General features: G+C 42.7%; 1 protein-coding gene across 9 annotated transcripts in view; it reads right to left on the minus strand.

The window, feature by feature from the left end:
* Positions 1 to 13,729, minus strand: part of Git2 (GIT ArfGAP 2) — a 48,792-nt gene that overhangs the window by 19,395 nt on the left and 15,668 nt on the right. For 6 of the 9 annotated variants that reach the window (XR_008720019.1, XM_055606354.1, XM_055606352.1 and 3 more), the window contains exons 8-12: positions 6,550 to 6,595; positions 5,447 to 5,498; positions 2,416 to 2,488; positions 2,068 to 2,165; positions 992 to 1,103 (exon numbers count right to left, since the gene is read on the minus strand). Coding sequence is in view for 8 of the 9 variants with exons in the window: in XM_055606354.1 (XP_055462329.1) it covers positions 992 to 1,103; positions 2,068 to 2,165; positions 2,416 to 2,488; positions 5,447 to 5,498; positions 6,550 to 6,595 (381 nt within the window). In the remaining variant the exon portion in view is untranslated. The remainder of the gene's footprint in view (positions 1 to 991; positions 1,104 to 2,067; positions 2,166 to 2,415; positions 2,489 to 5,446; positions 5,499 to 6,549; positions 6,596 to 13,729) is intronic. The other 3 variants (XM_055606353.1, XM_055606348.1, XM_055606355.1) reach the window with 2 other exon arrangements.

Below are 13,729 nucleotides of genomic sequence, written 5' to 3' on the forward strand. Positions count from 1 at the left end.
ACTTCCATGCAGGCATCATGTGTGTCAGCTATAGACACCTGTACAGTTATCTCTACCAATATACTCACCTTTCAAAATGGAGACTGCACCAAGCCTTTAAAAGCTGTATTACTCTACTTCACATCACTAAGTATTTCTGGAAGATGTCTTTGTACTACTCATGTGACTGTTTCTCTAGAATTTATGATTTGGGTGTTTCTAATGTTTTTGATATCATACACAACATGGAACATCTGGTCATTTCTCTTATGCAAAGATTTTCCAAACTGCACCTTTATCAATTTAATACACCTTTCCAGACCATGTTTGCTGAATTAATAGAATCAAATTTCTTAACTAGCAAGAGGAAACACAAATTATTATTAGTTAATGATTTCTGTCTTTGAAGTATGTGATATTGACTAGAACCTTAATTTTTATGGCACAAATATTTTGTGCAGGTGCCTCAAAATAAAAAGGCATAGTTCCTGTATATAAAAAAACAAGAACAAAGTTACGGGCTGGCTATAAGGGAAGTGGGTTCCTAGGTCTGGACTGTCCAAGCCACTCTGAAAAGAATGCTCAGCGAGCTTTACACTTCTCATCATAGTGCTTCCTGCTACAGACATTTAAAGTTCACACAGTAAATTCTGATTATTAGAGGCAGAGGGGTTCTGGAAGTGAGTGACAGCAGGGGAAACATAACTGTAATCAGGAGCCTTCATTTCCATTTCCTTATTTATGTCCTTTGTCAAATTTAAGTTAGGCTTTTAGGTTTATTTTAAGGTGCCAATTTTATGGAAGAAAATCACATATAAGATAAATCTGAATAGTACTTAATATTTTTGAAGTACTCCTTATTCATCAGGGCTCCAACAGGTACCTCTCTGTCATGATAGATCAGCAAAGAAACGCTCAGCACACGGTCTTTTTACAACCGCCCCATCACCTCCAGCTCTGGACTGAACACCTGACTTTGAAGGCCCCAGGCACATTAGAGCTGGACACTTGCCTTTTGACCTGGAGAGAGAACTGCCCTGTTGTCTCCTCTTGGCGTCACTGAGGATATCGATGACTAGTGTAGCAAATTCATGGGCGTTAAACCGAGCTAATTTCTGTCTGCCCTATGGTGAGGAAAAATGGGAAATATTTTCCAATGTAAACATCTAAGCATGAATAGTGACAGCAAACGTCCAAGACTGTCAGACTTATTCAAGGTCTCCCATCTCACTCACACTAACTCACTCACCATTATTCCCTAACTAACACTAATATTTCCTGTGGCAGCAGCTTCAAGCCACTTCAGAGAACTTAAGAGTTACGTTTTCACAACACATATTTGCTGTTATGAATGAACTGGCTGGATATGTAGCTCACTGACAGAACACTTGACAAGCATGTATGAGACCCAGGGTTCAATCCTCAGAGTCGCCAGTATATAAAAACGTAGTCTTATTATCAACAACTTAATTCTGAAGTAAGTGAGAGTTAATCTGGAGGGAAATTCCAAACTTAAAGATGAGGTTACAGACTGGATGTGGCTCCATTCTTAGGGACTTCTATCAGTTAGACTAAACCCTCTCCACATCCCCTCCTTTACTGGCCAAGATCATGTGTATAGATCCGCCTGCCTCCTGAGTGCTGGGATTAAAGGTGTGAACCATCACACCAAGCTTGGAAATATTCTTAAATGAGGATTTACTTAAATTTGAGGGTTCTGATGAACTAGAAAACAATTTCCCTCCCCCCTGCTCTCCTTTCCCCATCTCTGTCATAGTCTTGCTATGTAGCCCAGGCTGGCTTCCAACTTGAGGTCCTCCTGCCCCAGCTTCCTGAGCACTGGGTTCACACAAGAAGCCAGCAACCCGTCCAGTCTTGTCAGCAGCATGAGCATGCACCCTACTCCACTGTCAGCCTGGAGTGTCCTTTCCTATCTTCTACCATTTTCTTTCACATTTGTATACTGTTCCCATTTTTCTGTTCATATATGCTCCTTGTCTGTTTACATGTATACAGGATACTAAATATCATGACATTAGTCATTCCCCCAATATTAAAATTAGTAACTTTTCACCCCAAGCCACTTGCCTGGTTTCGTGTTGAGGAGTACTCAGGGTTGACCGGTAGAAAGGGAACGACGGTTGTCTCGGTTACCAGGGTGCTGTGGTTTTGCGTGGCAAGCCAGACTAGCCAGAGGAAAAGAGCCAGAGATAGAATCTCATCACACCTGCGGTGCCAAGGCTCCGCTGGGAGGCATGGTTCACGCACTGTGAGGGAGACTTGGGGAAGCACACTCGGAAGCCAACACTCGCAAAAGTACATGTCAACACACAGGTTATGAGGACAGTAGCAACTGGACAAGAAAAACAGAGGCCGGCAGCTGGGCACCGCCCACTGAGAGCAGAAGCTTAGTAGATAGGCTGCGTGTTACGTCACCTGCATCAGTCTCTCGCCTGTCAACTTCATCATACACATCCATGGCAAGTTCTTCAAACAAATGATTATTTAGCTGAAAGCAAAAATATCAGGGACACAAGGGACAACAATTAACACCAGTAGAACACCTGTCACATAGTCACCCTTTATCTCCAACGTCTTACTCAAAGCCAGTACCTAGCGAGTGCCCACCACTAGGCACTACAGACACTGCAACCATTTCCAGATGGTGCAGGTCCTGCTCTACAACAGACAGGCCACTGCCTCAGTGGAGACACTAACCAGAGCCCTCTCAGAGACAGGCTTTCACTCTGCTGCACTGTGAGCCAGCATCCTGCAGGTTTCTGCTCTCCAGAGAACTTTTGTCCGCTCTACAAAAGGAAGGGATCCCAAATCCCTCACAGGATAAAGAAGTGAAAACCCTTGGGTAGGGATGGCAATGACACTCAGTGGCAGAATGTCTGCCCATGCTGTGCAAGGCCCTGGATTGGATGCTGTTGGGAGTAGATGAAAACACTTTTCAGCAAGGCTTCTTTGCTGGCTTCCTACCAAGCAAAGCACAATGTGGCTCCCCAGTGCACTTGGGGTACAGCTCACATCACAATCGCACAGACCACGGCCCTCACAGCAGCCAAAAACTTAGGGGGAGGACCATCAAGGTCTCCCCACTCGACAAGCTGAAGCCCCAGCATGGCTCTTGTCTCGAGACTCACCCTGAAACTCTAGCAGCCGTGACTTCTTTACTGACTGCCTTGTGCCCTGTGAGGACAGACACTGAATCTGTCACACTGGCCACTCTGTTCTGATGTCCACACATAATACCTGGCATTAGGAGGGACATCCACTTGGATGAACCTGGAGATCTTTAGTCAACAATTTAAAACACTGCCTTCAGAGCCCTCAGATGAACACAGGAAATGCCTATGATACCCGCTGGGTAAAAAAAAAGCAGGGTATGAAATTCTGTTACTACAATCTCCAGAAAGGAAAAAAAAAAAAAAAAAAAAAAAAAAAAGATACAAATAGGAAATAAAAACTGAAAGACATATGCCAAAATGCTGAGCTTGAGCTCACGAAGAGTAAGGTGACTGAGGACAACTCCATGTCTTTTCAGTTTTTCTAGAACACTCACATTACACTTATTGTTCAAAACAAACCTCATGAGAATATTGCCAGAGAAGATGAGGAAGTCTCAGAGCTCAAACATTCTTGAGAATCATCCAGTTTCTACATGCAAGGGTTTGGATGGCAAGTTTTTTTGTTACTAATGGCCACATGGCCCACACTGCTGAGGTCTTGCATCTTAGACATGGTGCTAACAGTACAGTTCAACTCCATCAACAAGGACAGAATTTACTATTGTCTCATAGACAAGGAATTTTAGAAACAGAAGTATCAAAAATTAAGTTAATAATATGAAATGTATTACTTATAACATATAAATACAATAAAATATTATTAAATATAACAAAAACACTGGTTTTGTTAAATTCCCTCAGTTTTTCACTAGGGAGGGAGGAGAGAGTATGAGACAGACAATTAGGGAGGGAGGGAAAGAATGAAAAAAGTGACGAGAAAGAGAAGGAAGAAGGAAGGTAGTGAGGGATGAAGGCTACCTTGGCACTGGTAAGAGCAGCCACCTCTGAGAAGGAGACTCTGGGATACCCAACAGAGCAGAGACAGTGCCTTTTCCCCAGCACTTGTTGGAGGGAAGGCTCTGTGCTTGCAGGGCATGAGGGTGAGCTGGGCAAGCCTGTCACACAGTCTAAGGTCTTGAGAGCATATTAAACTCTGCCCAAGTTATTTACTTAATGCCCACCCTATGTTAGGTATTACAGATATTAACCTCAGGTTTCATGTGGCATCCAGCCCAGCCAACACACAGAGTAAGTTGGAATCTGTCGACAGATGTATAAGAAAAGTTTGCTTACAGACCACCAGTAACTACAAGGAAAGCACACTCTCGTGCTGCCTTGAAAGCTTGACATCTTATTTATCTTACTTCATGGCCTCCTTAACTAAGAGCAGTAACACACAAACATACAAACTGTATACAGAACACAGAGACACCAGACAAATTGCATAAAACACATTTATTTCACAGTACAATTAAATACTAGTGAGGATAAATTTATTATATGTGGTACTTTGTGATGCTGTATGAGGTTCTAAAAGGGTCTCTGTGAAGAGGGGAAGGTGGAAAATCACCAAGCAGGGAAGTTGGGCTTTACCTAAACTACAGAGGAGCTCAAGGAGTGGGAATCAGGCAAGACAAACCTGCAGGAGAGAGTCCTGGAGAAGGGCTGAAAGGCAGATACTTTTGGCTTCAGAGAGCTAGCTAATTCACAGAGTCACCCCAACAATGCATGTACCATAATCAGATGGGAAGTGAGACAGTACTGAAGGGTCCTTAATGGTGACAAAAAGAAGCAAAGGCTCGGGGCTCTGATCTGGGAGCATTGAGAATGGGTAAAGAGGGAAATCTCACAAGGTAACCCAGAAGCACCTGTGAGGGTTCCTGGGAAAGATGACAGAATTTGGAAGTTACTCTCCCAGGGCCTCTTGAAAATGCAGGCAAAGATTAGTGTGAGCTTTTGACCCACAGGTCTGGGAAAACACTGAAAACACACATGGGTCCAGACCATCAGCTTTCAGAAGCATAAATTTTAAAAGCTCTCTGAGGATGATATATGATGGGCAAGAGAGTTACACCACTCCAGCGGATGAAGGTAGACTTACTGGCCTGCCAGCATCAGCGATTATTATTTCTTAGTATCCCATTACTAATGTAAGAAATCCCAAGGAAGGAGCCCCACACTCACTCCAGTACCCTGAGAGATATCCAGAACTTTGGCTGAAAACAATTCTCTACTATCATAGGTAAGGGGTGCATTTTTAACACAATGGAGAACACGGGTCGTCTGAATAGTCAGCGGTTGTACTAAAGTCATCTGGTGCAACAGATAACTCAGACTGACAACAGGGGCCATCAGGGTTTCCATACCGGGGTTCACCAGAAAGAGATACTCACAGATTGAAGTTTCTTCTTGGCAGCTTTTGCCAACTCAGACAAATCCAGGCTGCTAAGAAAATGCACAAAATGATTAAGCAAGTAAATAGAAGCATGCTGTGAACTCTCTAGAAGATTAAGAGGATTAAGATTAAGACACCCAAGGCATGAAATATTACGGTTTATGCAAACATTTGAACCAAGCATTCTGTAGCCAAAGAGTCACGGAAGAGACTGAAACAATTTTTCCAGTGATTCGTAAAAACCCAGTAGTCAGGGAATGTGCTAAAGAGAAAACATTGCCCTGCAACTGAGAAAAGCTACTGTTCATCTCTAGGCTTTGGGGTGCGGTGTAGGGGTAAAGTGTTTGTCTAATGTGTGAGCTGCTGAGTTCCATCTGTAGCACAAAAGAAAAAGGGCAAGATAAAAAGAAAAAATGACAAGGGAAACTGAAAAAGCAGAAAGACAAGCTCACTACTGGAATGGCAGTAAGACATTTTGTGGACTCTGGCAGCACTGGATCAACAGGGCTTCATGCAATAGTCACCTCACCCGATAGGCTGGGGGTAGCAAGTTAGGACTTTTCTACTCAGCTCATGAACTAAAGATGCCTTTTATGTTTTTAAACACTTTGGATATAGAGAAGGAAAATGAACATCCATTTCTCAAGATCTAAAGGTTCAAGTTCCAGCATCCAGCCCATTATCTTAAGAGCCCACTGACACTCTGAGCAGCTGTGACTGGCTCACAGCTCATAAAGCTTAACTTATTTCCTATCCAGGTTGTGACAACAAAGTTTGCCAACCCCTATTATAGGCAAAGAATACAATCTCTTCTGGCACAGAAATAGCTGTGAATATAACCTATAGGCTCAAGATGCCAGGTCAGCTGGCCAAAGCAGTGAGTGGCAGCCTCACTGGCTACAAGTCCTTATCTGTGTATTTGTTATCTGTGCTCATTCCAAGTTTAAGTTTCACATGGTGGTTTACTTACAGCCGCCTTATTTCCAAAGTGTATAGCCATAAAAGAGAAAAATGTATGGGCTCTGTTAAACACAAAATAGAATACACTTAAATACTGTAAACCAAGGCAATGCTTGGCCGATAAACTAGACTGGTCCTTACCTGTCTGCCATTTGAGGGATTATAAAGTGCTGTCCGTTTTTGTGATCTGAAAAAGAAACCAAAGTTTTGCTCATATCAATATTGAGATATATATAAAGGAGTACCACCATTTTTTGTTTGTTTGTTTGTTTATTTATTTAAGTTTTCCAATTGGCCATTTTACCCCAGTAGCACCTGGGGGAACAGAAGTTCTGAGACTGGCTCTAAGTTCCCTGAATTCTGTCCAGGGCCAGACATGAGCAGAAAACCTATAACCTATTGCTCATTCCAGAATAACTGAGAGAAGAATGCTGAGGGAGCTGGGTCAGCCCACGGCAGCAGATGGCAGAGCTGTACTAAATAAGCCTGGGAGAGGTTCAATTCCACAATTAGCAGAAAACAGCCAGGGCTAGAGCAGGTGTGCTTTGCATGTAGCTTTGGAGGGACTCCACCTTGCCATCTGCTGAGTGACTCTGTCCTCACCTAGCTTCTAGAACACGGATTTTCATTCCAATGAATGATACCAGCATAAGCATTTATGCAGGTTTTTGTGTACACTCAGTTTACCCTCCTAGGTAATGCCTCAGAGTGGGAGCACACTTAAACGTATGTCTTGCTGGTAAGAAGCTGCTATTTCTTTACTAGCTCTGTTGTTGTATACTCTGAACAAGTAGAGTGTGGTAGCACATGCCAGCAACCACAGCACAAGTGAAGCTGAGGCAGAGGGACCGAGCTACACAGCAAGAGCCTGCCTCCCCAAACACACACTAAAACACCAGATGCCCCCCCGCCCCCACTGTTACTTCACAGCAGTGTGTGCGATGCTTGGTTACTCTTGTCTTCCCCAGACTATACTCCTGGTTGCAGGCCAGCTTCACATGGGTTTTCATTGTGTCTCTGTAATGGCTAATGATGCTGAATGAAATGTGCTTGGTTTCTGTTGCTGTTGTTTGTTTGTTTGTTTGTTTTTTTTTTGCCATCTATATACCATCTTCAGGCTTTGTTTTTTCTTTTTCATTTTTTTGAGATGGTCTTGAATTCCAGGGCATAGGAAATGGCCCGCAGCTTGGGGAGATGACTCAGTAGGCAAAACCTCCAGCTGCTGTGGTGGCAAACACCTGTATCTCAGTACTCCGGCAGGGAGATGGGAGGTGGAGACAGGAGAACTGCCTGTCACTGGCCAGCTATGCTGGTGTACAGTGTACAGACAAGAAAGGCTCAAGCACAACACAGCGGAAAGAGAAAACTGACTTCAGAATTATCGGCCCACACACACTTGCACACCCACAACGGCCCAGTATTGCATGCCTATCCCAGCCCTTAGGAGGATGATCAAAGTTCAAGGTCATCCTTAATCACAGCAAATTAGAGACTAGCCTAGGTTACATGAGATCCTGTTTCATTTCTTTTTCTTAAAAAAAATTTTTTTATGTGTATGCATGCTTTCCCTGCATGCATGTCTGCACAGCACATGTGAGCCCTGTGCCCACAAAGGCAAAAAAAGCAATGGATCTCTTGGAACTGGAGTTGTAGGCAGTTATGAGCCAACATGTGGGTGCTAGGAACAGAATCTATGTCCTCTGAAGGATCAGCAAATGCTCCAGACTTGCTGAGCCATCCCTCCACACCACCTCTGCCCTGTTTCAAACAGGGTTTCTCTACGTAGCCCTGGCTGCACTGGAACTCAGAAAGCCTCCTGCGTCTGCCTCTGTGATTAAAGGTGTGCACCACCACACTGTCAAGAACCTGTTTTCAAAAAAATGAAAAAGAAATGGCCTTTCCTCAGCCTCCCACTGTTGTGGGTCTATTGTACCCAGCACTGCCCAGGTTGAGTTTTAAAACATTCTCAATGCACATGCTACATTGAAAATGTGATTTCCAAATACTTTCAGTTCTGGCTTCTCTTTTCACTCTTGTGAGTTCTTTAGAGCAGGAGCTTTGGGTTTTGAAGCTGGGCCTGATGCTGTACACCTCCAGCCCTAGACTGGAGTGGCTGAGTGAAAAGGACTGCATGAGTTTGATGTCAGGCAAGGATAGGATAGAGTGAGAGCAGCTCAAATAAACAAAGTGAAAGAGCAAATGAGAGACAGCACGTGACAGCTTCATCCAAGATCACAGAAGTCTGTCCTTAGTTTACAGCTGTAGGTTTTCTAAGTACATCTATGACCTAGATTATCTTGTATAAAGTTTTGGAGGATGTTCATTTTCCTGCACGTGGAATGCAGTTGTTCCTACATTCTACATGCATTCGCACTAAATACATAAAGGAAATATGATCCGGGCTGTCCATTTTGTTCTGAATCTTCCTATACTCTTAGGAATTTTTCCATAGATTCCTTAGGACTTTCCATACAGAAATTATCTCGTCCGCATGAAAAGTTTTATTTCTTCCCTTTTTCAATCTTTCTGTCTTTTCTTTCTCTTGCCTCTTGGTGGGGAGCAGGGTTTCTGGGATGGCGCTGAGCACGGGTGGTGAGAACAGACACTAGCCTCAGGAGAGCAGCACCTGTTCTTGTCATTAAAGAAGACGATCTTGGTTTTCTGGGGCAGCCGGCATCCAGCTAAGCAAGCCCCATCTGTTTTGAGTTTGCTATTTTTTTTTCTCAATTATGAATGGATGTTGAATTTGGTCAAATGCCTTTTTTATACCAACTAATAACTGCATAATTTCTGCCTTTTAGTTTATTAATGCCCTGACCTACATTAACTGATTTTCTTCTTTCTTTCTTTTTTTTTTAAGATTTAAAATTTTATACGTATGAATGTTTTTACCTGTGAGTATGTATGGGTACCATATGTGTACTGGGTGCCCAAGGTCAGAAGACAGGGCCAGATCACCTGAAACTGGGATTACAGATGGTTGTGAGCCAAACTGTGGGTGCTGGGAACTGAACCTGGGTTCTCTGAAGGAGCAGCAGGTGCTGTTAACACTTAGCCATCTGTCCAGTAACACTACCTGACTTCCACTTATGTATGATTGGTTATGTTGAAAATTTTTTAACCTATAGTGCTGGATTTATCATTTGCTGAGAATTTTTGTTTCTGCTCATTGGGACGCCCCCTAGACCCTCCCTTTCTTTTTTTTTTTTTTTCTTTTTGCTAGGTTTGGTATCCCACTAACCCACTGAACATGGATTGAGACGTATTCTCTGTCTTATTTTCTTTCCTTAAGAGATTTTTATTGTGTGTGTCAGTCTTTCACTTACACACATCTGTGCACCATTTATGTGCCTGGTGCCCATGGAGGTCAGAAGAGGAGGTGGACTTCTCTGAGTTATATGTGGCTGCGAGCTGCCAAGTGGGTGCTGGCAAAGAACCCAGATCCTCTGAAAGAGCAGCCAGTGCTCTTAACCACCAGCCATCTCCCCAGCCCTCTCTTCCTCTTGTTTTTCAAATTTATTTCACGTGCACTGATGTTTTGCTGGCATGTATGTCTGTGTGAGGGTGTCGGATCCCCTAGAGGTGGGGTACAGACAACCGTAATCTGCCAAGGTGAGCACTGGGTCCTCTGGAAGAACAGCCAGTGCTCTTAACTGCTGAGCCATTTCTCCAGCCTTTCTTCCTATTTTTTGAACCTGACATTTTCTTTAATGAGATGTGTTGAGGTACAAATACAAAATCCTGAAAAATACAGTTTTGTAGTCCTGGGAACTCAGCCCAGTGTTTTGCCTAGCACATATGAAGCCTGATGCTCTGGGTTTGGTTCCCAGCACTGCAAAAAGAGGTTGGAAATGAACCATGTGTAAGAACATACATATAAAATCATATATTTATATTTTCCCTTTTCTTGGGTGGGTTTTGGTAGCTTGTACCTTTTAGAGGGTTAGTATATTTTATCTAAGCTGTCATATCTATGCGCATAGTTGCATCATGTTCCTACGGTTGTTTCTAGTGCTTAGTGGTCAAGCCCAGAGCCTTGTACACACATGCTAGAACCATGCCACTGAGTCACAGCTGCAGGCCCTACTTCTCAGCAGCCGTTAGCTGTCTGGTGCTATGAAGATCCTCCTTGTGCAGTCCTTCTCTCAGCAGCATGAATACCCCTCTTGATCTCTCCATTCTTGATCTCCATGAAGAATCAGCCACAATAATATTACTTCTCCTGGTTTTTCAGTTTAACTGTCCCTGTGCTGGCTTGTTCATCCTCACCTCTAGATCCTTTGTAGGGAAGACTGACTTGAGAGCTACTTTCTTTTGATAACCAAGTATTTAATGCTATGAAACTTTCTGTAAACTTTGTGCTTGGTATACTCTACAAACAGTCTCTTTCTTCCTTCAACTTTTCTGCTTTTGAGACAGACTAGACTGGCTTTGAATTCACAGGTATCCCAAGTGCTGAGATTTTTGATGGTGTGTACTGCCAGGCCCAGCTAATCCTACAAATTTTGATACTGTATTCTCATTTTCATTTAGATAGAAATGCTTTTGAACCAGGTATGGTAGTACATACCTGTCATTCCAGCACTTGAGAAGCTGAGGAAGGACTGTTGAGTTTGAGGTTATCCTGGGCTACAACATGCTATTGTATCAAAACAACTATCTAAACCCATATAGTTAATATGTACACACTAATTTCCCTTAAGATTTTCTTTGCGATGACTTAAAAATGTGTTGCTCAACTTCCAAGTGCTTGAATATTTTCATTTTTATAAGTTTCTAGCTTAATCCCATTATGGTCAGAGAATAAACTTTGTAGAAGTTTAAATTCTTTAGGGTTGCTAAGGTTTATCACCCAGAATATGGCTTACCTTGCTAAAGATGAATTAAAAAAAGCTGTGTGTGGAGTGTGCAGTAAGAACTTTGGCTCTGACCTTTCCTTTAGTTGCACTGGGTTCATTTACTTTGTTCATATGTATATGTGGGCGCACATATCCAAAGCATGCATGTGCCAGTCAGGGGATTTTCTCCAGGAGTCAGTTCTCTCCTTCCACTAGGTAGGTCCTAGGGCTGGAACTCAGTCTGTCAGATGCCTCCACCTCCTGAGCCACCCTGACGGCTCTCCTTTGGTATGAACACTTGGCTTTATGTGATCTGGAGTGCTGCTGCTGGCTAGGCACACATTTAGGCTTACATCTTCTTGCTGTAAGCCAGACACTATGTCATTGTCTCATGCTCCTCTCTATCTTTGCTTCTTCTCTTTGCTCTGAGGTCTATGATCCATGCAGATAACATGGGGTTCATTCAGAGTGGTGAGCCACAGATATAGCCTGATGTCAGCACAGCTATGCTAGCCTCAATGATTGCATGAATAAATTATTTTACACCTTTTGATGCTCATCTAGTCATGGCATTGAAGCTGGTTTCTTGTACAATATATATTCAGCTTTTGTTCTGTAACCCTTTCCTGGCAAGTATGGTTGTGTTTGGATTTATGTCATTTTATTACTTATTTCCTTTTTGAGCTTCAGGTTTTTCCTTTTTCTTTCTCTTTAAAAATCTTTCAATTATTTGAGTGTGTAACATTTTTTTTCCTTAATTTATCTCTAGGCTTTTTGATCATATATCTTTGTCTTTTTCTTCTAAGTGGTTGAGCTAAGGGCTACACTACCCATATGTAGCAGGTTTGGTTATGCTATGTAAATGTTTTTGTTGTAATCCCAAGTGTGGGATGCAGGAATCTACCTGATAACAGCCTCATGAAAGGTGTTGATCTTTGTCAGCTAATAAACAGCCTCCTGAGAAGGTGTATGACCGTTGTTAGCTGGAAATTGCCTGTGCAGGGGTTGTGGTTTTTGCCAACTGAAAAACATCCTGATTCGGACTCTGAGAAGGTATAAATAGGAGCTCAGAAGGAGAGAGGGGTCATCTCACTTGGAGAGCATCTAGAAAGAAACGCTTTGGCGAACACTTCAAGGAGGTTGCTGCTGCCCCTGATGCCGCCGCCGCCGCCACCGCTACTGGTCCTTGTTGCTGCTTTTGCTAATGCTCTATTTGCTAATGCCCTCTTGCTGATTCCTTCTGCTGCGCATTTGCACTGCTGCTGGTTTGCTGATGTGATCTGCTGCTCTGTTTGCTACTGCTGCTGCTGCTGATTTGTGAGTTTGCTGGTCTGCTGGTTGTCCTGATGACAAAGAGTGGAACTGCCCTAAGGAACTATGTCTAATGAGGTCTACATCCTTGTCCCTACTAACCTTCTTTCTCTCCTTAGGGTTGGGGGACTGGAAGGGAGATAGGCTTAAGGAATCCCAAATAAGGTAGATTAAAAAAAAAAATCAAAGCCGACACCCATATTTTTTAATCTACTTAGAAACATTACCATCTCACTTCAAGCAGAATGTAGGAATCCTATGGTGTTTCATTCACCCTTTCTCATTCCTGAGAATGAGCTATTAACTGCCATGAACATCTGCAGCTCGAGCTGCTCTACTTCCAAGCACTTCTTCACTGAGGCTGCTCTTTAGCCCAACATTCTTCAATGTCCTTAGGCCCACGTTGACCTGAAGATCCTTCTCTAGCCCTGCTGTTAGAGCAAAGAAGTCTCTTGTTTTCACTCATCTGAGTTTAATTTGCCCTCATGCTTTACGAGATAAGGGGCCCTAGGGTGGCAATCTTTTCTTTTGCCATGTGAATGGTAAAGTTTTATTTCCTCTCCTCTCAGTGACTTCTGAGGAGCAGCAGGGAAACGGTGGGATACTCAGAAAGGTCAATTCTTCAGATTTCTGCATCAGAAATATTCCAAAATATTTTTTTTTTTTGTGAAAATCTGAAACCTGCAACATTTCTGGTCCTGGGCATTTCAGATAAAAGGGTATTCAAGCTTGGTGTGTGACATGCCACCCTTGATGCTTTTAAAAATGTTTTTTTCAGTGTTAACCTTTAGTAGTTTGGTGTGTCTCAAGTGTATCTGTCTTTTGCATTCACTCTCTCTGGAGACTCATCTTCACAAATATTTGTCTTCTGACAAACTTAGACTGTTGAGAATATTTCTTGTGTGTGCATGAAGAGACCAAAAGCTGACATAGTGTGTCTTCCTGAATCACTTTTCCTCCCTATTATTATTTTTTAATATTCTTATTTTTAATATTCTCCCTATTCTTATTTTTTAATATTTATTTCATTTTATGCCCGTGTGTTTTGTTTGCATGTATATACACATACTAATTTGTATCTGCTGCCTGCAGAGGGCAGAGGAAGATTTCAAAGCCCCTAGAACTTGAGTTACAGATGGCTGTGAGCCACCTCCTGGGTGCTGAGAACTAAA

This window comes from Psammomys obesus, unplaced genomic scaffold (assembly GCF_907164565.1).
Source record: "Psammomys obesus unplaced genomic scaffold, mPsaObe1.curated_primary_1811, whole genome shotgun sequence".
Taxonomy (NCBI): Eukaryota; Metazoa; Chordata; class Mammalia; order Rodentia; family Muridae; genus Psammomys; species Psammomys obesus.